The sequence below is a fragment of the Poecilia reticulata genome, linkage group LG11, assembly GCF_000633615.1.
Source record: "Poecilia reticulata strain Guanapo linkage group LG11, Guppy_female_1.0+MT, whole genome shotgun sequence".
In the NCBI taxonomy this organism is placed as follows: domain Eukaryota; kingdom Metazoa; phylum Chordata; class Actinopteri; order Cyprinodontiformes; family Poeciliidae; genus Poecilia; species Poecilia reticulata.
Window position 1 is genome coordinate 3,457,273 of NC_024341.1, and position 27,134 is coordinate 3,484,406.

Below are 27,134 nucleotides of genomic sequence, written 5' to 3' on the forward strand. Positions count from 1 at the left end.
TATATTTAGAATTCCTAGTTGCATATCTGAACATTTTGAAAGAAGTTTGCTGCATGTTTGTTACATGTTTAACCAAAGTAGGCAACCTATTGTTTATGTCAGTTTCAGTTTCTTTATTTATATTACATTGACTGTTCTACTACTAATTGCACAGAATGAACAAATGAAAGTTGTTTTTACATGTTTGACCAAGCTTAAGAAGCTATTTGTGGATTTCCATGTGATGTGCAACTCTTAGCATTTTGGCTAAGAGTTGCAAGTCATTTTTTTGTTCTTTTTTTTTTACATTAGGGCCAGAGATGTCATTGCCTCACTTTGTGAGAAAGCAGTAGCTAGCAGTAGTTTTACATAAAGAAAAAAAAGGGGAAAATTATTATGGGACTCAAATTTTAAACTGGTTTTAGCATCATATACAGGTCCTTCTCAAACAATTAGCAAATTGTGATAAAGTTCAATATTTTCCATAATGTAATGATAAAAATTAAGCTGTCGTATATTTTAGATTCATTGCACACCAACTGAAGTATTTCAGGTCTTTTATTGTTTTAATACTGATGATTTTGGCATACAGCTCATGAAAACCTAAAATCCCTGTCTCAAAAAATTTGCATATTTCATCCGACCAATAAAAGAAATGTATTTTAATACCAAAAAAGTCAATCTTCAAATAATTATGTTCAGTATTGCACTCAATACTTGGTTAGGAATCTTTTTGCAGCCTTCAATGCGGCATGGAGGCCATCAGCCTGTGGCTCTACTGAGGTGTTATGGAGGCCCAGGATGCTTCGATAGCCTTAAGCTCATCCAGAGTGTTGGGTCTTGCGTCTCTCAACTTTCTCTTCACAATATCCCACAGATTCTCTATGGGGTTCAGGTCAGGAGAGTTGGCAGGCCAAATGAGCACAGTAACACCATGGTCAGTAATACCAGTGGTTTTGGCACTGTGAGCAGGTACCAGGTCGTGTTGAAAAATAAAATCTTCATCTCCATAAAGCTTTTCAGCAGATGGAGTATGAAGTGCTCCAAAACCTCCTGATAGCTGCTGCATTGACCCTGCCCTTGATAAAACACAGAGGACCAACACCAGCAGCTGACATGGCTCCCCAGACCATCACTGACTGTGGGTACTTGACACTGGACTTCTGGCATTTTGGCATTTCCTTCTCCACAGTCTTCCTCCAGACTCTGGCACCTTGATTTCCGAATCAAGGACCACTGAGCAACAGTCCAGTGCTGCTTCTCTGTAGCCCAGGTCAGGCGCTTCTGCCGCTKTTTCTGGTTCAAAAGTGGCTTGACCTTTGACCTGGGGAATGCAGCACCTGTAGCCYATTTCCTGCACACGCCTGTGCACAGTGGCTCTGGATGTTTCTACTCCAGACTCAGTCCACTGCTTCCGCAGGTCCCCCAAGGTCTGGAATCGGCCCTTCTCCACAATCTTCCTCAGGGTCCGGTCAGGGTCTGGTCATTGTGCAGCGTTTTCTGAACCCTTTTTCCTTCCTACTGAGGTGCCTTGATACAGCACTCTGGGAACAGCCTATTCGTTCAGAAATGTCTTTCTGTGTCTTACCCTCTTGCTTGAGGGTGTCAATGATGGCCTTCTGGACAACAGTCAGGTCAGCAGTCTTACCCATGATTGCGGTTTTGAGTAATGAACCAGGCTGGGAGTTTTTAAAAGCCTCAGGAATCTTTTGCAGGTATTTAGAGTTACTTTGTTGATTCAGATGATGAGGTTAACTGCTCGTTCAGAGAACCTTTTCATGATATGCTAATTTTTTGAGACAGGGATTTTGGGTTTTCATGAGCTGTATGCCAAAATCATCAGTATTAAAACAATAAAAGACCTGAAATATTTCAGTTGGTGTGCAATGAATCTAAAATATATGAGCTTAATTTTTATCATTACATTATGGAAAATAATTAACTTTATCACAATATGCTATTTTTTTGAGAAGGACCTGTAGTAACAATGAGCACAGACAGAACAACTATCACTACTAAAACACCAATCTCTGTTGGAATTCACTATGTAATGTAGATCCTTACTGTAACTCTGAGAATACCAGTAACCTTCCAAGTTGAAAGCTAAAAAAATATACAAACCAGCAGAGCAACATTCAGCCTTTGTGTTATCTGTTGAAAGTCCTGCTCTCTCTCGCTCTCCTGCAGCCTCAATGACCTGCAGACATATTGTAGAAAATACAGTTTCCTGTGGAATATCTTCTTGCATATTACCTGTATTAGTTCAACAGTAGTTCATGGAAACAGAGGTTCCTGGATTTTCTAAATCTTTTTTAACGATTAAAATAAACTATTTTCTCCTACCTCTGCTTGAAAACATTTGACACAAGCCTTGTTTACATTTTAGGGTCTTCCGGGTGTAGACGGATTGCCAGGAAAACCCGGACTACCTGGAAAAGATGTGAGTTTAGTCAAATGATCGAGGTTTTGTTTTTACAAGGAAACTTTAATTTAGATGTTCTGATTTTGTTTTTTTTTGTCTCTCAGGGTCTGAGAGGACTGGCTGGAGCACCTGGACCAAACGGGATCAAAGGCAACAAGGTTTACACACCTTCCCGCTGCCATTCGCATCCCATTTTCAGGAATAGAGAATACTGTCTTGAGCATATTGTCAACAAGTCGAGCTGATATGACTATTTTAAACTGGATATCTTCCAAGGCTTCCCAAACGTACAGTCTGCTCTCACCAGACATTCCTCAGTCTCCTCTTTGCACCATCAAACCCGTCTCGCTCCATTTGTCTAAGAAAATAAAAAGCGGAGTTCATTTCATATGTCTGTAATTACTGGCTTTGATGATTCTCCCAGTGATGCACATTTGCTTGTAACACCACACCCTGCTGTATGTACACATCAGAAGGCGCGCATAGACAGTCCCGCAAGGGTACGTCCACCACAAGTTCCACTTTGCTTCGGCTTACAATAAGCACACAGTTAAATGTGACTCATTTCATGGATTACGGTAGCAGCTGTGTTATTATCACATTGCTTCGTGGTCTTTATTTATGAGGGTATTTTCATCCTGATGATGTTTGTTCTTGCGTGAACTCTGCCACAGGGGGAGAGAGGACTTCCTGGATTACCTGGGGATGTGGTGAGTATCAACAAAGTAAAAAAAGTTAAAACGGCTGAAGTTAACAGTTGTTTACAATGGTGAACAATTTATTATCTTTTTTATGTAAGTTGGACATTGAGTCTGTAATAAAATCTATCTAATAAATCTAAGTAAAACTGATTACCATTTAATTTAGGCTGGTTAAGCTTTGAGAGTGCTTGAGGTATTGCTTAAATGAATAGTTCAGAGATTTTTTTTTAAAGTGGGGTTTTGTGGAATAGTTCTGAGCAGTCAGTTCTCTACCCACTTTCTGATAAGGATCAAGGAGACGTTTAAAAAACCTTGATGTACATATTTATTTATCACCAGAAGACTGAAATAAGTACCACTATTTAGCATGTAATTAAAGCTGCAGTATGTAACTTTTATAAAAAAACGTTTTTTTTTACATATTTGTTGAAACTATCTATATGTTGTGACTCTGTAGTATGAGACAGGTAATCAGCAAAAAAAACGTTTCTCTATATTCTCCAAGTGCTCTCAGTTATAACTAGAAACAACCAATCAGAGGCAGGAGACGTGGCTTAGTTAAACTCTGTGCATTGACTCATCACCCATATTTCTCCCCCTTTTCTTGTTCTCTGCTACACTGCAGCAGGGAACAGGCAACATGTGCTAAATCACCTGTTGTGATTTAGCATTCACCTGTTGTGAATGCTAAATGCTAATTAGCATAGCCACCAATGATGCTAGGTAAATTGTTTTCCTGTAATAGCTAGCTGTTTCTCCACTATTAGCACATTTAGCAGCGAGTACATGTGATCGATTGACGGCGCTAAGACCCTCCTCCGGGCTCCGATTGCTTGTTTTTTGGTCAGAAATGGTTCATCTCTTCATACAGCAATAGCAGCTCAGGTAGCAGGTGAAGGAGATCGATCTTTTCGTAGATTATCTGTCTGATAGTATACTGTCACGACATGATGACAGCTTTAACAAATATGTAAAAAAAAAAATTTAAAGTTACATACTGCAACTTTAAAGTTTCCACTTATATCATCTCATCAGTGAGTTGTCAGGCTTTTCTGGCACATTAATGTTTTTTGAAATGTAAAAGTAACCATTACTTAAAATATTCTGATAATTTATTTGCTTTTTATTTACTATTAAAGGTGCAACAAGAAGGCCTACGAGGTGAAAGGGTAAGTTACTAACTGCTAAGAAGCATATTTCAACTATTTGGCTCATGAACACAAAGATTATTATTATGTGATATTTTTGTCACCAGCATCCACTACATTGTCCGTTCCAGCAGGTTTCTATGCTTAGTTATTATTAATAATAAATAGCATAGTCAAGTCACAACAAATAAAACTAATGTCTTTTAAAGTCATGTTTTTGTTCTTGTGAAATATGAAGAAAAATAATATAAAGCAGAATGTTGGGCACACACAAAGATAACACTATTAAAATATATATTAAAAACAGCATTAATAATGTACTATACAGTAAGGACAAAATTCTAACATGAAATACTGAGCAGTTATCAAAAATAGCATACAAAAGAATGTGAAACTGAGTAGAATAATTATGGAAAGATGTAACAAAATATGCATGTGTATTTGTGGATTTTACGACATCATTTACAGTACATAAAAAATAAAACTACAAACATTGGAGATGTGCTAATACTATTTGAAGTTTTATTTCAAAAAAGGTAAAACTAGTTCTGAGTGTGAGTTTTAAATTGGCTGTCAGAATTTTAAAGCAAATTAAAAATAAGATAAACTTAAAATACAAAAATATATAACTTTCTAGTGGAATTATAATATTTAAGCATATGGTAGCTTATGATTATTAGTATTGTTTAAACCTTTTGCAAGTACGTCTCTACTGATGAGACAATAACTGGTAAAGAATTTATCTTCCATGCTGTATTCCAGCCAGTTGTTTCTGGCTGGAATACAATTAGCATGGCCGTGCACAGACCAGTTAGCATGGTGTGCACCAGTGGTAAAGGGCCTGTATTTATAGCACTTCATCAAGCCCAGAGGACTCCAAAGCACTTAACACTACTTTCGGTCATTCACACACTGATTCACATTCTGACCAGTTCTGTGACCTGGCTAGCCCTCTCCACATCATCGTCAACTCAGTCAGCTAAACGTTTTTGTGATTTTGATGGATATCTAAATGCCATGTCCAAATCCTGGGCTTAAACTAGTGATTAGGTGAATACAAATTTCCAACTGAGTTTTATACAGGACTTAAGTCAATAAACCAAATACCCGCCACCTAAGATTAGCATTGGGTACCGTCACAAACTCTAAAGTGACTTTTTTAAGTCTGGGACCAGACAGCTAGCCTCTGCCACTCTACCACCTTAGTTTATGTTTTTTATAAATCTCTATATACCTCATACTTCCATATGCTGCTCTTGTTTCAGGGAGAGCCTGGACCTCCTGGGCCTCCTGGAGCAGACGGTCGACCAGGACCAGCTGTAAGAATTACTTTTTAGCTTCTGACTTGTGAAAAAATACTATTTGACTGTATATCCCACTCAGGCTGTATTCACTCTGACTAATAATATGTTTCTCAGGGTCCTGCTGGTCCACCGGGTCTGCCTGGTGAGCACGGCGATCCTGGCCAAATGGTAAGACTTTGACACAGAACTTAAATGTGACTAATCTGGTAGTATAAGCTACTTGTACATACAGTACATACATAAATCTTTTCTGGATCGAGGTGTCTGCATTGTGTATTAGGAAAAGGCATCATAGTGGTTAACATTTTAAATTAGCATGTATATCCACAACATAGGCTTCACAAAAAAAATCTAATGGATATTCTTTTTCAGCAACATTAGCAAGACTGACAAATGTATTAGAGACAGAATTCTGTAGAAGTATGGATGGACCACACAAGTGTTATCATGTAATGTTATCATGTAACAATAGTATGTAATTACTATGTTATTACATAATTATTACTACATTATAAATTAATGTTATTACTGTTACTACAAAGTTACTTTGTTCTTACATAGTAGTAACTATGTTGTCACATTGTAGTAATTATGTTGTTAAATAATTATGTTGTTACATAGTAGTAGCTTTGTTACATAGTGGTTACTTTGCTGTTATTACATAGTTATATGTGCTATATGTCAAAATTTAAAGTTTCTTATTCAGCTGGCGATAGAAGGAAGAATCGATCCAGAAAATACATAGAGCTAAAGCAGTCCTGAAGAAAACTTAGCTAGGGTTTAAGGCATTCAGGAACAACTAATACAACAAACAGTATATTTAAATCTGCACAACTCCAAAGTCATGTAAATAATGTAATTACTGCAGTCTTCTTAAAAAATTCCTAAATAATAACTTTGACCATCATAAGGTGGTTGTACCGGCTTATCATTTATTATTTGAAATCAAACCAAATCACCACTCAGCTGTTTAATAGCAACTCTTTAGAGCTAAGATATATATATACCAAACAACATTTCTATGTACCTTTATTTCTCCAGAAGATGGTATGATATGTCTGTATTTTGCATGCACAGTAAGGTGATTGTTAAAAAAAAACATTATATCATCATACACCAAGTCAAGCACAAAATAGCTAGATGGGTTGATTTTTGATATTGTTGATATTTTTCAGACATTTTCTTCTCAGCAGCAGAGTGACTAAAGTACAAGAAGACAACTTTAAGATGAATCTAAAATGGTTATAAATAAATAGTTGATATCTATGTGGGTAAAGGGTTACTTTGAGAAACCTTTTTATCAAGCACATCGTGTGTTCACTTTGGAAAAAAAGTGAAGGTTTTATATGAACTTGCCAAGCATATATTATGGTCCAACGAAGCATTTGGCTTTTCCAAAGATGGACGCTAAGTGCTTCTGTCCCAAGACAAAAAGGACCTTTCAGATTGTCGTCAGAAATACACCAAAAGCCCGAGCTCTGTTATGGCATGGAGTGTTGTCGGTGCTCTTAACAAAGGTCATTTAAACTTCTGTGAGAAGAAAAAGGTCATAGCTATCAAGACACATTAGAATATTTTAATCAGCAATAACTGTGTATATTGATGTATTTACAGGGAGTTTGCGACAACTGAAAGCTGTATTGCTTGTTAAGCCAAACAGAACATCCAATATTGGCTTTCTCCAGTCTTATAAAACTTAAAATCTTTTTAACATTAAAAATATCAAAACACACAAGAATTATTTTGTGAGCACATCATGAAAAGACAATTTTGTGCATTAGCTCTGCTTGGAAAGAAAACCAAAAAAAACATTTTGAAATAAAATCTGCCCGTCCCTGAATCTGTAAAGAGACAGCAAGCCAGATAAATGCTCATTTTAAGCTAAAAAATTATGATCATTCTTTAAAAAATTAAAACTCTTGATATGCAAGAATACAACATTTAACTGATGAAATTTGATGTTTAAATGACATGCAAGAGAATTTCTGATGTGGGAGGGAAATTGAGACATAAGGACCCTGTTATGAGCACCTGACTCATCAGTAACAGTGTGTTGGAATGAAACTCCTCAGCTGCTCAGCTGGACAGTCCAAGTTTCAGAGAGGCCTTGCTTTGATCCCACCAAGACATCCCATGTTAAATTGATAGTATTGTGGTGTTTTGTTATTATATTGAGAGGCTGAGCAGGAAATGAAAACATGTCAGAGGTCACCACATCTAGTACTGGTAGTTGGATATTCTAAAATGTTTAATGTGAAAAACACATTAGGTGAAAAATGTTGTTTAATGTCACTAAACAGCATTCAATAATTAGCTAAATTGCCTGCTGTGATGAGTGAAAACTCCAGCTGGAATCATTGTGTATTAAGTAAATATCAAAATTGGCAAAATTAAATCACCACTTTGCCGAGTCTATGTGGTAGTTCTCAGAATTTGTGTTAATTTAATTCTTTTGATAAGGCATTGAGTAGTTTTAACACTTGAAAGAGTTAAAACTAGGTGTATCCCAATAAAACTTTTTCACTTCCAATACGATACCGGTATCACAGCTTTGAATATTGGACAATGCTGATGTTGACCCGATACGATATCAGCATGAATCATATTTACTTTGGGGTGAAAAGATATCAAAAACAAACTTTCCAGTTAGAGGAAGAAAATGAAACAAGTTTATCCTTATTTCCTTTTTTGTTTGTTCATTAATTATTTTACCACAGATATAGCCATCATCGGCTTTTGCAATATTCAATTCAGCTCAGTTCTATTCAGTTTATTTCTATAGCTCTAATTCACAACTTTGAGGCAGTTTGCCAAAAAAGTAATTTAAATTCAATCATAGAAAGATTCCAATTGATCCTAATTACCAAACAGTACATTAAGCTCTGTTCAGCTATTAATTTTTTTAAAAGTTTTCTTACAAAGAGAACTCAACAAGTTGCATGTAGTCATTGCTGTGTGGCATAGGGAAAACCACACCTCACACAGAAAACCCCAACTTTGATGTAAACGGGACAAACTTGTAGGTGTTATTTAAAACTTCTCGATATTCTGTATTAAACTGTTAAAGGTTTCATAGTTCTTGAATGAAAGCAGCTTTCTTCAGAAGTGGTTTCCTAAAGTCCCCCCAGAAAAACCAGTTGCACAGGCTTTCCTGTGTGGTTTGAGACGGGAGTTGTTGCTGGTGGATATGAACCTTATTGAATGCTCACTGATGTTCTTCTTTAATTCAATTTTATTCATCCAAACTGTTTCTTTTCAGGGAAAGAAAGGTGAAAATGGCCTGCCGGGAGTTGATGGCCTTCCTGGACCTCCAGTAGGAACAAAATCCTTATTATTACACAAATTTCCTTCCTTTTATAACAAATGTGACAAAATAACTTTAGGAATTACAGAATAGTCACAATGGATCCAGTAAAAACCTACATTTTACTATGTGGATGTGTATACATTTTTGTTTACTTTATATCCTGTTGGTGTCTCTTTTTTTGAGTTTATGCTAATGGTTTACAAAGAATTTGATATGCTCCACCCTTTTAGACCAAAAAGGTCAGGCACATTTCATTTTATCTGGCTGGTGTTGATGCTCTTTCTAAAAAGTTGATGTACATAAATCAGTGTCACTTTAATCTATAATAAATCGAGTCTTTCCTGTCTAATAATATCATAAAATTAATGTGTTACACAGTTATGTCAAAGCTTCTTCAAGAATCTAATATTTATTTACTTGTTGAGGTTAGCTAAAGTGCTGACACTAACATGTTGCTAGCATGTTGACTAACATTGACTCACTAGTCAATATGTATTAATGTGAATTAATACATTTGTTCATTAAGCTAAAACTGGCTTAAATGTTAAGGTTAGCTAAACTTCTGTTGAACCATCAGCAGCAGACTGTTTTATAGGGAATGAAGAGAAATTCATGTTAATTAAATAAGTAGCTCCAAAATGTTTGGTCTATTAACACTTTGCTACAATAAGTGGAACATAGACAAAAAATATAAGCAGCAAATTGTGCCAGATTATGTGCTAAATTTATTTGCGGGTAGAAACACCGGCCAAGATTAAGCAAGCAGGAAAATCTGCTACGTGCCGCCCTCTAGTGGCTCATCAGAGCTACTCGTTCACATTTCCTACTTATTAATGCAATCATTTAGAAAGGTACTACTGTAGGACAGCCAAGGCAGCTGAAAAATTCATCATCATCAGTGTGAGCAATTCTATTAAAAACAAACAAAAGAGATCCGAGCACTCTGTCTGACACTCTATTAGTTAGCATGGTAAATATTAAAATTCATGACCGGACCATTAGAACAAGGCTGAAAAGATGTGCTTTGTTTGGAAAGTCTGTCAGGAAAACACTACTTTTCATTATAAAAAAATACTGCAGAAAAACTTCCCAGGTTTTCAAAGCTACATCTGAATAAACCACAAGAATTTTATGGTAATGTTCATTTAGACCAAAGAAAAGATGTTTGGTCTAAAGGCAGAGCTGTGTGTTTTTTGTTTTTTTTATTTCAGCCCAATGTGCACATGCACTTTCTATCTGTTGCAAAGCACGGCGGTGGAGGAATGATGATTTATTTGCCTTGTAGATACAGGATTTTTGTTGTCATTGATTTTGTGTCACATTTCTATGAGGGAACATTGACTCATGAACATATCTGTCGTGGGTCTTTAACCTCTGGGACTCTTAACTTTGTTTTTAAATCTAACATTAATAACATTTTAATCAAACAATACATAGCATGAGAACAATTTTTAAAAAATTAAACCACAGTTTCCTCAAGAAAATGAAACTATTGATGTAAGATATTCTTTTTTAGGCTCTAAGCCTTAAAATATGGAGAATTCAGTTCAGAAAAATTTATTCACCCTGTTTATGAAAATGATTCAAATATATTCATGGCTGTATAAACATAAATAAAATGCATGCTACATAATGTCTTACGAGATAAGCTGAAAATAAAAAACTATTCTAAAGGCTCATGTATGTTTATTCAAGACAAAAGAAAATGCTCTTCGGATTATAAATGTTAATAAACGGCAGGTATTCAACCATTCAAAATAATGATCAGGGTGTCGCATTGGGTGCCATATGGAGTAATAAATCTGTTGTGTTTTACACCCAGGAGACCAGATTTATTATTATTACTCTACAACTTGTAAAAGTCTGGATATTTTATGTCCTGAAAAATAAAAGCTTCACACCTGGGGTGTACTTTGTACTCTTTAATAATCTATACCTGAATGATTGTTGAAAAGTATATTTGTTTTTCATTATTGTAAAAAAAAAAAAAAATCACATTTAATGGTTAAGTACACGATGAAATATCAATTCAAGCAATGTTTTTTTCCCCTTCTTTTTAAGGGTCCTCTTGGTCCGCCGGGTCCACCGGGGGGACCAGGACCAATGGGACAGCCTGTGAGTGATGAGCTAAAATCAGTGTTTAACATTGCCTTCTGAAATTGTTATGGAAATAAACATGTATATGGCACAACTGATAGACACTAAAGTACCTCCTGTGTGTTTCCCCAGGGTCTACCTGGTGAACTAGGATTTCCGGGTAAACCAGGAGAGCCAGGAAAACCTGTGAGTTCAGTTTGTAATCCTAAAAACGTGTCATTCTGTTTTTTTTTAACCTTTACTAAAGGTTTGGAGTTTGTCCTCAGCCACTGTAACCATTTATCTCATGATGTTTTAAGGGAATGCCTGGGAAGGATGGCCTGGATGGTCTTGCTGGTACTGATGGCTCTGTGGTCAGTACAAGCCTTAAAATTCCTCTTTTAACCCTCAAACACCTGATCACAATTGTGTCAGGACTACTTTTTGATATCTATTTTGCTCCTTTTTGTAATCTATAAACAGTTCAGCAAGCTTAAGACCCAAATCTAATGGCCAAATGCTTATGGAAACACACAACACAAATGGCCATTGAAGCTTTTGAGGGTGAAAATCAAAGCACAAACATACAGAACTGTCAACATGTGACTGTCAGATTTCTTTAGTTTTTGAAACATTTCAGTAACACAGAAAAGCAAAACCGTGAAATCTGCAATGGGGCAATTGCCTTTCCAAAAGTGAAGCATTTGACCAGTGTATTTTTAATCCGAACTTACGTGTGGCATATTGTCTATCATCTGCAAAGAGCTTTTTGCGATTAAATGGATGCTCTCTTAATGTTGATCTTTTGTCCTCAAAGGGGCCCAGAGGAGAACGGGGAACAGACGGTTTTCCTGGAAAGCCTGGACCTAAGGTACCACTACTTCATCTATCCCTGGAACACACATAGACCGAGGGAAACCACATTATGTGTGGCCCCAGGAGGTGGCATATGTTTTCTCCATGTGCAAAGCTGACATTTTGGTGGCTATGTCTCTTATCTGCAGGGTGATGAAGGGCCTCCTGGACCAAGAGGTCCTCCAGGGGAGAGAGTAAGTTCAGACCCTTTCTTATTTAGGACCTGAGATAATTTTATTGAAACAGAAAGTGCTTTACAAAGTCATGTAAATTTCTTAACAGGGAGAAGCTGGGACCCCCGGTCAACCAGGTGCTGATGGTGCACGAGGAGACAGAGGGACTCCGGTAGGAATTAACACCAAAATACTGATTGGAACTGAATGAAAGACCTTTTGTCCAAGCCTAGACAAATTATCTGCAGTATTAGGTGGAACATTACTTGTTATAATACATAAGAGAAGTCACGATGCTAACAGCAACTAGCCTGGCCACTAAAAACATCAGTTTTAGCATTTGATTTAAGTTTGGCATTATATTATTATTACTCCCAGTATGGAGCACAGATGTACTGGAACAGAACATACCACCAGTATTGGTTCACTGCTGTTGACTGCCTGTTGACTGCTGCACTATAATACATTTGCTTTTACCTTGCATATTATTTATTACTGAATTTCAAACGAATACAAGTAAGGTAAGGGCAGCCCCAAAACAGCAGGTAGTAGAGTAGACTACTACCCGTTTGTGGTTTAGTTTGTGTTTCAGTATTCAGATTTTTTTTGTGGAATGTGAATCCAAATATTCACAGAAATTTGCCATTTCGCAGACTTTTTCATAGAGCACATCTAAAATATTTGAAGTAAAATGCAGCTTGGGAACCTTAAATATCTGCGCATTATGCTACTTGATGTGCTACTGGCTGGTGTTTGCCAAGCAGCCAATCTAGGAGTACCATTTCTGTTCCTTGGGGCTGATTGACTGATTGACATAAATGGTTGGATCAGATGACCGTGTGATGTCGCATCATATCGATTTGTGAATTCAATTGAAGCCGTATTGTAAACATAATTTCTAGCTGTAACATAGAAAAATTTGAGGGGAATCAATGTTTTTGACAATAAAATGAAAACGTTTTAATTTCCCTTTTGTATATTTAAAGCTGATGTGCCAGAAATGTGTGGAAACTCAGTTATTTGCTTCTTCTGTTCTTAATAAAGGGAGAAAGAGGAACAGAGGGACCATTTGGGCCAAAAGGTGAAAAGGGTGACAAGGTAAATGTTGGGAAACACTTCAAGATGGCCGCTGTGGTTGTTGCTTTGTAGTGGCTACACTGAGATAGTTAGCATGCGGACTCTGTGAACATGCCGTCTCTCGCCTCAGGGTGACGTTGGACCACGGGGACTCCCTGGAGTTCCAGGAAACGTAAGTTGACCACCAGCCATTTTCCATGTAGAGTACAAGCCTCTACTGCAGTTGAAGTTACCATATTCTGTGATGCGTTGTGTTGACAGGTCGCTAATGTCATCCCAGAGCCTGGAGAGCCGGTGAGTAGACACTTACACTTAAAAACACTTTTCTACTGTAATTTTGTGCTGTAATATGAAACTAATGTTCAGCTGTTCTATCTCACAGGGGAAGCCGGGAGAGAAGGGGGAGAAAGGGGACCAAGGAAAACCAGGAGAATTGGTGATGCTTTTTTTCTTTTCCCTATTTTTTCCCTCTAAGAAAGTAGTAAAAAGCACATCTGGTAATGTGCTCACATATCCACTAGATGTCAGCAGAGACTTTTCTTCAACATTTTAAATTGTCCTGAACTCAGCAGCCTGGAAGCTGTTCAGGACATCATGTACCATTCAGTTCATTAGTTTGTATATTATGTCAGCTTAACACATCACTATTAGTACAGCTTTAATATAAAATGCTGAGAACAAATTGTACCTGTGTGAATCACTATACTTTGTAGTAGATTACATTAATTACACAACATTGAGAAACATTATTTACCAACCTTACAGATTTCTTTTTCTTCCTTTTCTTTTGGTCATATATATATAACCCAAATGAGTATGAAAACATTTTTAGATTGATGATTTCATTTATTAAGGAGAAAAAAAACAACTTCTGGCTCTACTTTTTGGAAGTTCAATTCCTCTAGCAACACCTGGAGCTAATTACTGCTTGACCTGTATGACCAGGAAATGACTCAAATTGCCAACGTGAAGTTGGTTAAAAGGCCTAGAAAAGTAACTCATTGTGCACTTGAACTAAGAAGTTCAAGATAAAAAGTTTCTTGACATTTATCAATCTGCAACTGGTCAGAAAGTCTTAGTGGGGAATCTTCCCAGAAATGGTAGACTTACTGAAGTTACGTACTCCAAGAGAGAGATTTTTTATGACTCATTTCAGAAAGAAAAACTCAAATATAACATGGATTTATTACACATAGAGATAAACATTTCAGGCCTTTATTTCTTGTAATTCTGTTTACTCACAGATGTTGAAAACTCCAAATTTCCTGTCTCAGTTACTTGGAATATGAGAGAAGGTAGATTAAAAAAGAGAAACAGAAATGTTGAGCTTGTGGAAAGTGTATTCATTTCTCTGCACTGAGTATTTGGTTGGGTCTAACTTGGCATGAATTACGGCATGGTTCTGCTGAGGTGGAATGGAAGTTCAGATTAGATCGATAGAGGTCAAAAGGTCATATGGATTGTTGCTTCTGGTGTCTCTCATCTTCCCCTCCAGATTCTGGGACACTGATTTCCAAATCAAATGCAAACTTTACTTTCATCTGAAAAGGGATCTTTGAACCACTGAGCAACAGTCCAGGTCATTTTCTCACCTCTGACTCAGTCCACTCCTTGTTAAGTTCCCCCAAATTGATTTTATTTCACAATCCTCTCAAGGTTATCCTTGTTGCTGGTGCACATTTTCCTACCACATGTTTTACTTCCACTGAACTTTCTGTGAATATGCCTGGATGCAGCTTTCTGTGAACAACCAGCTTCTTTAGCAATGACCTTTAATGACAGCTCAGTCGGCTGACTTTCCCAGAAGTCATAGCGAGTTCTGCTGATCAACTCTACCTGTGTTTCCATTGACCATATAATTGTGCAATTTTGAAAATATATTTGCTAAAGGGAGACACGGCAATTAAAAAAAAACAACTTGTTTTTTGATCAAAAGTTTTGGGACTAGGATGAGATTGTTTTTTTTTTTGGCTGTATAAAAATTGGATTATACCGCAAAACTGCAATGGAAAAACCTGTTTCACATCACACGAGTCACACGGTCAACATGTGACTAAATAAAACTTCCAATGAACTGCCAATAAAACTTTTATTGGCAAAAAACAGAAAGAAGTAGTTGGAGGATCATGGCGAGGCATGTTTTTTAATGACTAATCAAAGTTATTCATGTGTGATTTTAATTGTGTTTCTTATCTAATGCAAAATTGTATTTTTTTTTGACAGCGAAATATCAGCAAGATATTTGTAATGGAAAAAGGTTCAGTGTTTTGAGTCAATTAGCTGATTAGGGTGCAACAGCATGAGTTTCCTGTATTCAACTTTTTTTTTCCAATATTTCAAGTTTCTGAGACATTGGGTTTTGGGTTTTCTTTTTTTTTTTCATGATTATAATCCTGTAATCATCAAAATCACAAGAAATAAAGGCTTTAAATATTCCAAATTTTTATTTAAATAAATATTTTATTTAAATAAAATTTAAATAAAGGCTATAAAAACTCTCTATGTAACAAACCCATATAGTAAGTGAGTTTCACTTGCTGAAATGAGTGACAAAAATATTGGGCGTTTCCACAGTATCCTAACTTCTTTTTTAATGTAGTCATGCAAAAAGTGGAAAAAATAAAACTGTCCTCAGGTAAGGTCAGTATCTTGATTCACAAACAAGAAGGTGATCAGATATTACTGGCATCCATGAGGAAGTTCCAGGGCCAAAGCCTGGAAAGACTGGAAAGAACACAGAGGTCCTTCTCAGATTTACCTGAAAATATGTCTGGATGAAAATATTCCAGGGCCTGAGGCAACCTAAACGCTTTTTGTTGTGAGATGGCACCTGGCTCAAACATGACCTGGATGAAGGTTTTGGACTCCACTAGTCAAAGTCTGGACTTTAATCCCACTGAGATTCTGTCGAATGACCTTCAACTTGTCCTTCACATTCAGGAAAATCCCTCCAGTTTTATAGAAATTAACCAATTCTGGAAGAAAGAAAGAGCAGGCAAAGATTGCTCCAGTGTGATATTTCAGTTATCCCAAACACCTGATGGCGGCAGTTGTCACCCAGGGCGGCGCAGGCAGTTTTCAGGTGAAGGGGTGGAAATTTTTGCAGATAGTTTTGTTTGTTAAGATTGTTCTCTCAATAAAAAAAATCATAATTTGAAAAGAGCATATTATAGTGTTATATTTTGTTACATTTGTCTGATATTACAGTTTGTATTTAGGTGTGGATGAAAAGCAGTACAAGTTTTTGAGTATGGCAGGTCAAAAGTACCAAATTACAAAAAAGAAACTTGTGATATCATTATTTAAACGGGTCGTTATTCATTTAAACAGATGACAATGCAGAATTAATTTGTTATATTTTGAATTAATTATATATGCCTCTATTAAATTAAATTTTATTTTTTTAAAGCTGCAGTATGTAACTTTTATAGAAAATATTTGTTGAAATTGTCACCATGCTCTGACAGTACTCTGCCTTCTCCCAGTGCTAACTAAAAACAACCAATCAGAGCCTGAATGTGCTCGCGCTGCTCACACCCCTCCAACTCCCTGCCTTGCTTTCTGCTACCGCCACAGCAGATACTGTTCAGGCTAGTTAGCATAGCCGCTAATATTGGCCGATAAAAGCTTTTCCTGTAACAGTAAGTTGTTTCTCCGCCCTCTATTAAATGTTTTGATTTTGTTTAGAAACGACATATATTTATTTGAAGATTTCATCAATTCATATTCCTGCACTGTATGGAGAGTGAAGAGTGCCAAAATACAGTAAATAAATAAGTTATGAAATAATTATTTAAATGTCATTCATTTATTTTTTTTTAAATTGGCACCATTCTCTCTCCATACATAAGACCCTGAATGCCAGTCTGCTAAAATACGATGTTTCCCTTCAGGGTCCAAGAGGCTACTGTAATTCTTACAATTAGGCCTGTCACGATAAACGATAAATCAATTAATTGCACGATAAATTAAACATATTGACCTCATTTTAATCATTGGCTTTATTGTTTCTTCCTGCCTTTTTTTTCTGTTGATGACACTGAATGAAAAAAGGCTCAGCTCGGTGCTCTCCACTGACCCTCCCTTCCTCATTTCCTTTGTGTAATGTCCAGCGCACACTACAGAGCTGTCGGCCGACTGTCGGCCCATTTCCAAAACCTGAGAGACACACTAGCCTACATAAACCCTAGATATAACGGTTCGATCGGGTTCGTCGTGCCGTGTGGTGTCCAACCACATGGGCACAAAATAATGGCTACAAGTCCAGTTAGCTAATTTTAAAATCAGGCATTAATCAATGCTTCACTAGAATCTACCTGTGATGCATGTGGCTATAGAGTCAGCGTAAAGTCCTGACTGACTGAAAATCATTATAACCTATTTATGTCACGTTAACAAAGAGCAGCTGAGAAGTTACCGGGTTTATCAACTGCGGTAGCAATTTGGCTCCAACTCCTCCCCTTGTCATTTCTATATTCTTTGCACAAAAGGTTGAATAAACATTAATGTTGTTTCCACAAATCATCTCCAATGTCCGCTGGACTTCGGTTGCTCCGTATCAGCTGGTTGGGATTCCCTCCGCAATTTCCTCTCAGAAAGCAGGAGGAGAATCCATGCTTTCTGATTGGCTACCTGTCAACTTCAGCGTTAAGCCCCCAGTCGGGGAAAATCCCTGATTTAGATCGGAGCGGCCACGACGATCTACCGTAACACACCACACACTGCAGGATGATCGGTTACGAAATCACCAGCGACAATCTTAGAACGGCCAACGATCTAAGATTGTTGTAAGGAGAAAATAGGGGCAAAAAATCGTGTAGTATGAACTATTGCATTAGATAGTCGGATTTTCTCCATTTAAATATAGTGATTACCGTAGGGCAATATAGTATACAGACTTCATAATCTGCACCCTTTTGGTTGAATGCAATATTTATTTCCACTTTGGCTTTATGTTGTCTAGTTTTTATTCCAGTACGTTTTTGTTAATGGAGACTGAGAATCCATTTTATTTTTGGTTTTTTTATTTATTTAGTTAATCAGTTCCACTGTTATGTGTTCTTTTGAAAATAAAGTGCATCTATCTATGGCAGGAAATCGCATGCATTATTAGTCATTTCGATTAAATCAGTGTCAAAAGATCTTGAAACAATATTATCGTTTATCGCAATAATCTTTTAGACAATTAACCGTCCAGCAAAATTTTTTATCGTGACAGGCCTACTTACAATGCAGATCTGCTAAAATACGATGTTTCCCTTCAGGGTCCAAGAGGCTTACCAGGTGAACAAGGTTTCCAAGGACAACCAGGACCACCTGTAAGAACCCCATAATGTATTTTTTATATAGCTCTATCATTTTGTAGGAAAATTGCCTGATTAGCTTTTGGTTTTTTTAGGGTCCAAAAGGTGATACCGGACTCACAGGGGAGATCGGCCGTGTAGGAGACCCTGTAAGCTGTTTTGGCTAAAACAAGTCTTCCATTGAGAAATAAAATGCGCTCTAGTCATATAGTCAACACTTTTATGCTTATTCCCAGGGTCCCCCTGGTGCGGCAGGATCTCAGGGACCACGTGGTGCACCAGGAAGTGTGGTAAATAGCTTTTTACATTTACTCCAAATCTCTTTTCCAACATGAAAATCGATTCAGTTTGAAAACAACCCATTTTTTACAGGGTATTCCAGGCATCATTGGGCCTCCTGGTCCAGCCGGACAGAGAGGAGATAAGGTGAGTGTGTTGTGTCTGGGCTGGATGTCCTCTGTTTTTCTGCCAGTCCTTGAATTTGTTTCACCACATCAGCAGCGGGGAGAATTTCTCTTTTTGTTTTATAAAGCATTTATTGTCCCTCTTGGTCCTTTTGTGACATTAAAACTACAACATAATGTTCCATTTTCCCATTTCACCTGCTATGATGTGTGTTATCTCTTAGTGGATGTCACAGTTCAGCTTTCAGACTTTGAGTCAGTGATGAAAATCAGTCATCAGAGATTAAATCGGCTGTGAAAAAAGTGGAAATGACACTGAATTCATAATACAATGCAATAAATAGATTAGGAGCACCTGATTCCCTGTAAGAGCTCACAACAGACAGTAACGTTGCTTCTTCTTTTGATTCAACCGTTTGTTATAGGGAGAGCAAGGTAAACCAGGACAACTTGGTTCCCGAGGCCAACCAGGAGAGCCTGGTATCATTGGACCTCCTGGAGCACCTGGCAAGGGCAAAGATGGCCAAAACGTAAGATTATTAATTCATTTATGTCATTTCTTTTCACTCTTTAGATCTGTTTAGTTGCTAATCTTTTAATAATCACAGCAAGATGTTCCTCTTTCAAGTGTTACAAGTGTTTTGCAGCAGATATCCTGGTATATCTGTGCTTTTCTCCAACAATATTTGTTACAGTGTAGTAATTGTACACTGTAGAAAAAAGGGGTAAATGTGCCATAGAAACGTGAAGTAATTTTCTGTTAAGTTTGAACAGGTTTTTTTCAATTTACAGTTTTTCCTGTTTTCTACTTCATATCAATGCCTGTGAGATATATGGTAAAAATACGTAAAATTTTAGTTTTTAATCTACAGAAATGTTTGTGAGTGTACCAGAACCAGCTTAAATTTAAGTTTTAGATTAGCAGAAATGTGAGTAAATTAAACATGATAAACTGTCACATCATAGTAAAAATAAGTTTTAGAGCTCACAGAAATATTTGTACAATTAACTGTTTCTCTTTTAATTTTTCTTACATTGAACTTTTCTGAATGCTTTTTTATGAAGAACAAAAATGACTTCCGTACTCTGGTCCACATCAATCGATTCCCACTCCTCTGCTTCACTATCACGACACTAACATGTCTATCTATTCAATAAGTTAGCAGCAAAAAGAGTTTTTGAATTGAACATTTTGCTTATTTTGCTTGGTTTTCGATTAAAACATAATGAATTGTGAATAATTACAGCCCTGTGATTAACTCTAATTCATTTTCTTCGAGTTCCATCAGTCAGCTGACTGGGAGGGTTCAGCTGCTCTGTGCAATAAAAAACTAGAAAAAAAAACACGTTTTCACCAGCACTTCTCTTACATCTCAAGTCTTGAAACCAACTTTTTAAATGAAATAACAGGTCCAGCATATCAATGGTATATCGGTTTGCAGTCTTCAGCTGGCTGCTTTCCATAATCTTTACCTAAATGTAATTTTAAAGAATGAATCAAATTATTTTTTTGGTGCAGAACAGAGGTTGGAATTGCACCAGGTTCTTCATAAACTACAGTATTAAACTGTCAATTCGACTTAAATTTACCCTCACAAAGCTGCTGCTGTCAAAACTCTGGTATTGCATTAAGTTGACATCAAGTTGCTGGTCATGACTGACATTTTTATGGGTCCTTCTAATCCTCAGGTTTCACCAACTTCCACATCTCAGTGGATGTTTTATTATTTTTGTGTTGCCTCAGTTTTGCTGAGTCATCCAGCATTCATTTACTGTTTTTATATATAATTAATGAAAGCATGGACATGAAGTCAGACATGCTTGTGTAGGAATGAAAAGCTTTAGGTTATACAAGGCCATTAAACTTTATTTACGCATCATATCTAGCGGTGGGACACGATTAAAATCGAGTATTTCCAATCTTGGATGAACGGCCAGTTGGCGTCAATAAATGGCACTCCTGGACTGACTCTTAGCAAATGCCAGCTAAAAGCGTGACAGTTAGCATTGCGGCTAGGTGTTTCAGCTTCGGCTCCATTTTCTTTGGAATATTTTTTAAATAAATCCCCAACTAGGTGGATTTTTGCGCAAATAATTTAGTTATGTTCCAAAGAAAATACGCGAATAGATTGGGGGTCCACCGTGTATATATACAAAGAATTGAAAGCCAATTAAATGCTACCTTGTTTTAGTCTACATCAGGAAATCCTAATAAAACATGTAGAAATTCATTTTAACATAAATGAATTTATGTTCATTTATGAACATAAATGTGAAGGGATGTGAAGGATTTTGCTAGGGAATGTATTAACTGAGTTTTTAATGTTAAGTATTTTTCTAAATAAATAATAAGGAAAACAACTTAGCTATTTCTCTAAATAAGTTTAAGATCTGAACATTAATCCACAGTCAAATTAAGTTCATGTTGCACTTCTGAACCTTTTGTGTTCCACATGTTTCCTCCCTGTGAACATCTGTGGGCTTGTTGAGTATTACAGTAACACAAACATCTGTCTCTGCAGAAAACGAGCCTAAGTGGCAGATTTAGCTGCACACCACAACGCGTTCCTTCAGACATGCGTCTGTCCTGCTGACGAGGCGGGTGCAAACAGGAAGGACATTGTTAAGATGCATCTCATTAAACCAGCGCAGGAGCACAACAACTGCTGTTGTTTTACAGTAACCAGGCGCTGCCAAGAGGCCCCGCTGGAGCAACCCGCCTGGCGGAAATTTGAGCAACAAGCTCAAGTTATTGATTGGAAAAAAAAAAAAAAGAAGAAACAAGTAATTTAAGTGCAAACAGTTTGATTGTTTTTATTTGTCACCCTACAGGGAGAGCCGGGACCACCAGGGAATCAAGGACTACCTGGAGTCAAGGTATAGTGATTTAAAAACATTTTGTTAATTAAGTTTTCAAGAGCAGCAACTTTTTCACCCACACCTGTATTCCTTCTATGTGGAAACTGAATGTTTAGTCTCAATAAGGAAACGTACAGCTGAACGTGAGGATCAGGCTCATTTGGAGAATGAAGTCATAATATTATGAGAATAATAACAATAATAATAAAGTGATAGTATTACAAGATTGATAAAATGAGAATGAAGTGATATGAGAGGAAAGTCATAGTATTAAGAGATTGTATGACAGTAAACTCAAAATAATACGAGAACAGTCTTAATTATGTGAGATTAAAGTCACAATATTACCATAATAAGGTGATAGTAATATTAGAACAAAGTGATATTATGAGAAGAAAGTCATTGTAATAAAGTCATATTATGTTACTATTGTTGTAATAATACAGCAATATTTATATTACAAAAATATAGCCATAATATTACCATAATAAAATTGTATATTTGGAGAATGAGATGGTAACCTTATGGGAATTTCTCCATAGAAAGTAATTAAAAATATAATGTTAATGTAGTTGTAAAATTATTCTTTGGTCTCAGTTTTACAAATGACGTTAGCATCAGATTATCATCAGTAGCAGTTTTGATCTCATTAAAATGACTTTTTCTTGTAATTGTACAACTTCTGATGAGATTATGACTGTATTGTCAAAGTACTAAAAGTCTGATTCTACTACTTGCAGAAACTAAACCTCACCTAAAACAAATACCAGCATGGGTGGAAAAAAATGGACATTTACTGATAAAAGATTTCACCTGGTAGCTCTAGTTTTTGCCAAGTCACAATTCTTTAAAAACTATTACATAAGAATAGCATCCAGAGTATTTTGTTGTACTTTATTTAATCTCGAAACAATGTAGATACAGGGTTCACATTAAACTATGTTTAGCACCTTGCATATTTAGCATCTCAGCAGTTAGCTTGGCTAGCATTTAAAAAAATACATACTCCTTTGTGAAAGTAGAATCTTACCTCAACGCTGAGGCTTCCAAACATTTCCTAATCCAGCATTTTCCATGAAGGATAGAGCTCAAAAGCTCAAAGTGATCAAACAAAATAACTTTGCTAAATTTAGCTTAGCTGTCCTGCGCATCACTGAAAGCTTCATTCTCACTCGGTGCCCTGAAGATTCCGACATTTATCAATATGTTGTAGAAAACAGGTATTTTCAACTGAAATATCTTTTTACATCTCTGTGCCGCTTCTCGAATTAATTTGAACACCCATCTTTTACTGGAAAAAGCTAGTTTTGAATGTTTTTCCTGGAGTAGCAACTTCCACACCAAAAGGTGTAGCTTACAGCTGGTGGACAATCAAGTAGCCTACATGTCTACAGCAAAAAATGCTTATTTTGGTAAACTTATCAAATAGAGATGTGCAGATCAGGTTTTTTTCTGCCGATACCGATTCCGATCACCCATGAGGGCCGATCACCGATACCGATCACATAATTATTCTTTTTTTAATCATAAGCACTACCGGTTACATTATGTGGAAAAAGGAAGCATAAATTCACCTTAATTTAGACAAAAACTTGTTTTTAATCACTTTTTCTAAGAAAAAAACAAAACGGGCATTCTGCAAATTGTACTGCTATCTGTAATATTATCTTTAACAGACTGAAAACATATGAAGGCTCTGAAGAGGCTAAATAATGCAAAAAGTCAAAATAAAACCTCTCAACATTGCCAAAAAATTCAAGTATAAAACTTAACATTCAAAGGCAAATATAGGTTCCATTACAATATAGACCCACCTTAAGCCACCTGAGTTACTGAATGAAAACTTCCTAATAGCATGGCGGCTAGCTGATTACTGCTAGTTCTGATTGGCTGTTTCTGACTGAGCGGAGAAATTATGCAGAGCAGGGAGGAGGCAGAGAGATCGATTATTTTTTCAGAGATTATTTATCTCATGTTAGGACAGCGAAAGTTTTAATACGTATGTAAAATGTATTTTTTTAAGTTGGATGCTGCAGCTTTAAGCAGAGGTTCGGTGTGAGAGTCACTACCAGGTGGAGCAGAAGCGGCGCTCCGTCTGTGAAATATTACCACCTGTAGCGCGTAACAGCGGTTCAACAGCGAGAACAGAACCAGCGTTTTACATCTCATCTTGAAGACTTAAATAATTTTGCGGGGTATTTGTTTAGCTTTCCGACAGTCATGCCAATCCGGGTGAGTGTTTGTGGCTGTGCGCTGCTTTACCTGTTATCTGATCGCTCCGTATGTATTTTTTACTGCAGTGAGCCTCGATGTAGCCAAACTTCGTTAAGTACGGCAAGGCATTGTCTTGATGCCATATTAGATTCGTCGTGTTGATGCATTTTGACCTGCTTCACCCCATATGCTTCAATTTTCTGCCACAACATGCAGACGTCCTCAATCACTCAGTGCGTTATAGTTCCACATCGCTTAGAATTTGTTGCTGTGCGTTTGCGCAGTGTGAAGGAAAGAGGAGAACAGCTGCACAGGCAGGCTGCAAAATGAGAAGCAGGTGATCGGTTTGTGTGATCGGCATCAAGGGACCATGATCAGCGATCACCGATCATACACTTTTTCATGGAAATCGGCCGATTATGATTGGTGGCCGATCGATCGGCACACCTCTATTATCAAATAATCATACGTATATTTCCTCCTCTGATGATTAAGGGTTGGTCTTCAGTTCCACATTAAATGTACTGTGGTATTTTATCATTGCTAAATGAAACATAAAATATAATATTTATTTTTCCTTAGGGCCCACCTGGACAACGCGGACCCCCTGGGTTACCTGGGGACAGGGGCTCTCCAGGGGAAGGGAAAGAGGGTCCTCTGGTAAGAACATGATTCTGGGCCAAAATGATTCACCTTCGGTGGACAGAATCGCAGAGATCCATATGTTACTATGTTTGTCTCTGCAGGGGCCTCCAGGGAAAAATGGGGAACCAGGACCTGTGGTAGTTATTCACTAGATGAAGATTACAGAATATTTCTGTCTTTTTGCTGTCCTTCTTCAGTTTGTGTGTCTGTCTTTCAGGGGTTGAGAGGCCAACCAGGAGTTGCAGGTCCTCAAGGTCCAGCAGGGCACAATGTAAATTTAACCCTAACAAATAACTAAAGAATGATGGGAACTTTCATAACAGAAATGTCGTTTGGATCTAGCATGTCTGGTTCTGTAGAATTTGGTGGATGTTATATATGTTTTTGCCATTTGGCAGATGACCCTTAATTAAAAATGTAACTTTTTGCTTTTGCTCCAAACTAAGGGTTTACCAGGAAGGCCAGGAGAAAAGGGATCTCAAGGAGAGCCTGTAAGTTTGCATGTTAAGTGCTTTTGCACTCATGACTCAATCTGTAGGTTTTCTCATTTTTGAGCTCAAAGAGCTGTGACTCCAGTGTTTTTCCTTAGAGAGAGTAAATACTCCTATCATCCGGGGAAGATGCAGCATTTCCCATTTCATCCTTTCTGGGCTCTCAGATCTTTCCTTGCTGAGCAGAGTAACATTCTCTTGTTTTAGCTGGTTAGGTCTATAATGTAACTTTATTTTGGGTGATTCAACTCTGAATCATGGTTTCTACACATTCTGGACAGTATAGAAATAAATGTAAGTATTTTCTAAAGGTCGTATAGGGACAGAAAAAGAAAACAGTAAAAAAAATTATATTTCCAGATTTTATTCTATATTCCATTGTTTAAAAGTTGTTTTCATCCGTCAATCAGTTTATCACAAAGTTAAAGGAACAAGTAAATGTTGAAGTTCTTTAGATTGGTGAATGATGTTTTGTTTTTGGAGATATCATGGCCCTCTTCAAGTGGTCCTGTTTAGGGTGTATTCACACCAGCCCTGTTTAGTCAGTTTTAGTCTAACTGTAGTCCAGGTGCCGGTTTATTTGGGGAGGTGTGAATGCGCAATCAGACCAAAAAATGTAACTCTGGCCCACCTGAAAAACAAGGTCTCAGTACAGTTGAAATGAACTCTGGTGCGATTCAAATGTGTATGTGAATACCAAGCGGACCAAGCAGGCCACTCCAAAAGCAGGAAGCAGACTGTAGTACAGGGCATTCTGGGTGAATACAACTAAAACAAAACGCATGAGGCTAGCGCTAGCGGGAAAAATGTCTTATTGTCTTCCACCAAAGAAATCTTTCAACCACTGAAAGCTAACACCACTCCATGTTTGTTTACATTTTGTGAAGAAGGAAGTTGCGCTCATTGTCTTCTTCAGAGGTTTTCATATTGTTTTCTTCAGTGGTTTTTGGTGCAGCGCCACAACAGGCGAAAGGTGAACAGGTTTTTTCAAAGGGTTTGATGCGTTTGACCCAATTTGGTGTGAAAGCAAACCTCACCAGCTGAAAATGTAACAATGTTGCAATTTTGGTTCCCAATAGAACCAAGTCTACTGGACTATCAAATGTGAATGATTGCTTGGTTCTACAGCACTGGCAGTAATCAGCCATGGGTGTGGCTAATGAAATTAAAGTCCGCTTTCTCAAAAATGGTGTTGTTTCAATTGATTCATGATCTAACAAGGTGGTTGATTACTTTTCCCACTTGGGCCAGGTTTGTTTGGCCAACTTTTTTTCCTCCTCGAACAAAATCCTCTTTTCAAAACTACATATTCTTATCTTTGTCTAATAATATCATTAGCATGACCATCTGAAACATTTAACTGAGACAGGAAAACTGAGTTTACTTGTTTATTGCTAAAGCATCTTTCTGGTTAGTACTGATAAAAAGCATTATTTGTATCCCTAAACAATTATTAGAATTATAAGTAAATCCCAATGAATACAGCCTTTAATCTTGTTTTGTGGATTACTGTTTTCTTTTTGCTGCCTCTCAGGGAAAATCAGCAGATCTATCTGACTTAAATCTGAAGGTAAGGAGATTCTCTGCCACATTATATAGAAAAGAATTCACATGGATTCCCTGGCTGACCACTTCATCACAAACTTGTCTGTGGCATCTTTAGGATATTTGCTCAGACTGCCCCGCAGGTCCCCCCGGACCGCCCGGACTACCAGGAGTCCCAGGTGATAAAGGACACCAGGGACCTCCTGGAAAAGATGGCCAAGATGGATATCCGGTAAGAACAAAGCCATTACCCTGGTCTCATTATTCTAAAGTTCTCCCTGGCGATTTAAAGTCTATTATAGTACCTTTTCACATCTTTAAGAGTTGTTATAAAGTGTGTCTTCACTAAATTCACCCTTTGTGACGAATGAGGTCTGAACTTTGGCATCATCTGTCACTGTAGCTGTGACGGATGGCAAGGCTCTGTCTGCATCATTAGCTGTGCCTCCTGTGGGGGGCAACGGTGAACTATTAGAACCCACCAGTGGCGCTCTGCAATGTCTGCCTGGGCAGAGACTGATGGCTTTCTGTGCTATTACAGGGGCCCCCTGGACCAACTGGACCTCAGGGGTCTCCTGGAGGTGATGGTGTGAAGGTAATTTTACTCAGTGGCCTCAGTCTTATTGCTCCA

At 37.3% G+C, this 27,134-nt stretch overlaps 1 protein-coding gene across 2 annotated transcripts in view; it reads left to right on the plus strand.

Annotated features, from left to right (window-relative positions):
- Window positions 1–27,134, plus strand: part of col22a1 (collagen, type XXII, alpha 1) — a 72,359-nt gene that overhangs the window by 31,636 nt on the left and 13,589 nt on the right. For both annotated transcript variants that reach the window (XM_008421352.2, XM_017307631.1), the window contains 30 exons: window positions 2,366–2,419; window positions 2,506–2,559; window positions 3,076–3,111; window positions 4,242–4,271; window positions 5,516–5,569; window positions 5,669–5,722; window positions 8,814–8,867; window positions 10,923–10,976; window positions 11,091–11,144; window positions 11,258–11,311; window positions 11,755–11,808; window positions 11,942–11,986; window positions 12,075–12,137; window positions 13,010–13,063; window positions 13,173–13,214; window positions 13,304–13,336; window positions 13,425–13,478; window positions 18,307–18,360; window positions 18,441–18,494; window positions 18,582–18,635; window positions 18,718–18,771; window positions 19,175–19,279; window positions 21,582–21,626; window positions 24,405–24,482; window positions 24,569–24,604; window positions 24,685–24,738; window positions 24,914–24,958; window positions 26,493–26,528; window positions 26,622–26,735; window positions 27,045–27,098. In XM_008421352.2, the coding sequence (XP_008419574.1) occupies window positions 2,366–2,419; window positions 2,506–2,559; window positions 3,076–3,111; window positions 4,242–4,271; window positions 5,516–5,569; window positions 5,669–5,722; window positions 8,814–8,867; window positions 10,923–10,976; window positions 11,091–11,144; window positions 11,258–11,311; window positions 11,755–11,808; window positions 11,942–11,986; window positions 12,075–12,137; window positions 13,010–13,063; window positions 13,173–13,214; window positions 13,304–13,336; window positions 13,425–13,478; window positions 18,307–18,360; window positions 18,441–18,494; window positions 18,582–18,635; window positions 18,718–18,771; window positions 19,175–19,279; window positions 21,582–21,626; window positions 24,405–24,482; window positions 24,569–24,604; window positions 24,685–24,738; window positions 24,914–24,958; window positions 26,493–26,528; window positions 26,622–26,735; window positions 27,045–27,098 (1,626 nt within the window). The remainder of the gene's footprint in view (window positions 1–2,365; window positions 2,420–2,505; window positions 2,560–3,075; window positions 3,112–4,241; window positions 4,272–5,515; window positions 5,570–5,668; window positions 5,723–8,813; window positions 8,868–10,922; window positions 10,977–11,090; window positions 11,145–11,257; window positions 11,312–11,754; window positions 11,809–11,941; window positions 11,987–12,074; window positions 12,138–13,009; window positions 13,064–13,172; window positions 13,215–13,303; window positions 13,337–13,424; window positions 13,479–18,306; window positions 18,361–18,440; window positions 18,495–18,581; window positions 18,636–18,717; window positions 18,772–19,174; window positions 19,280–21,581; window positions 21,627–24,404; window positions 24,483–24,568; window positions 24,605–24,684; window positions 24,739–24,913; window positions 24,959–26,492; window positions 26,529–26,621; window positions 26,736–27,044; window positions 27,099–27,134) is intronic.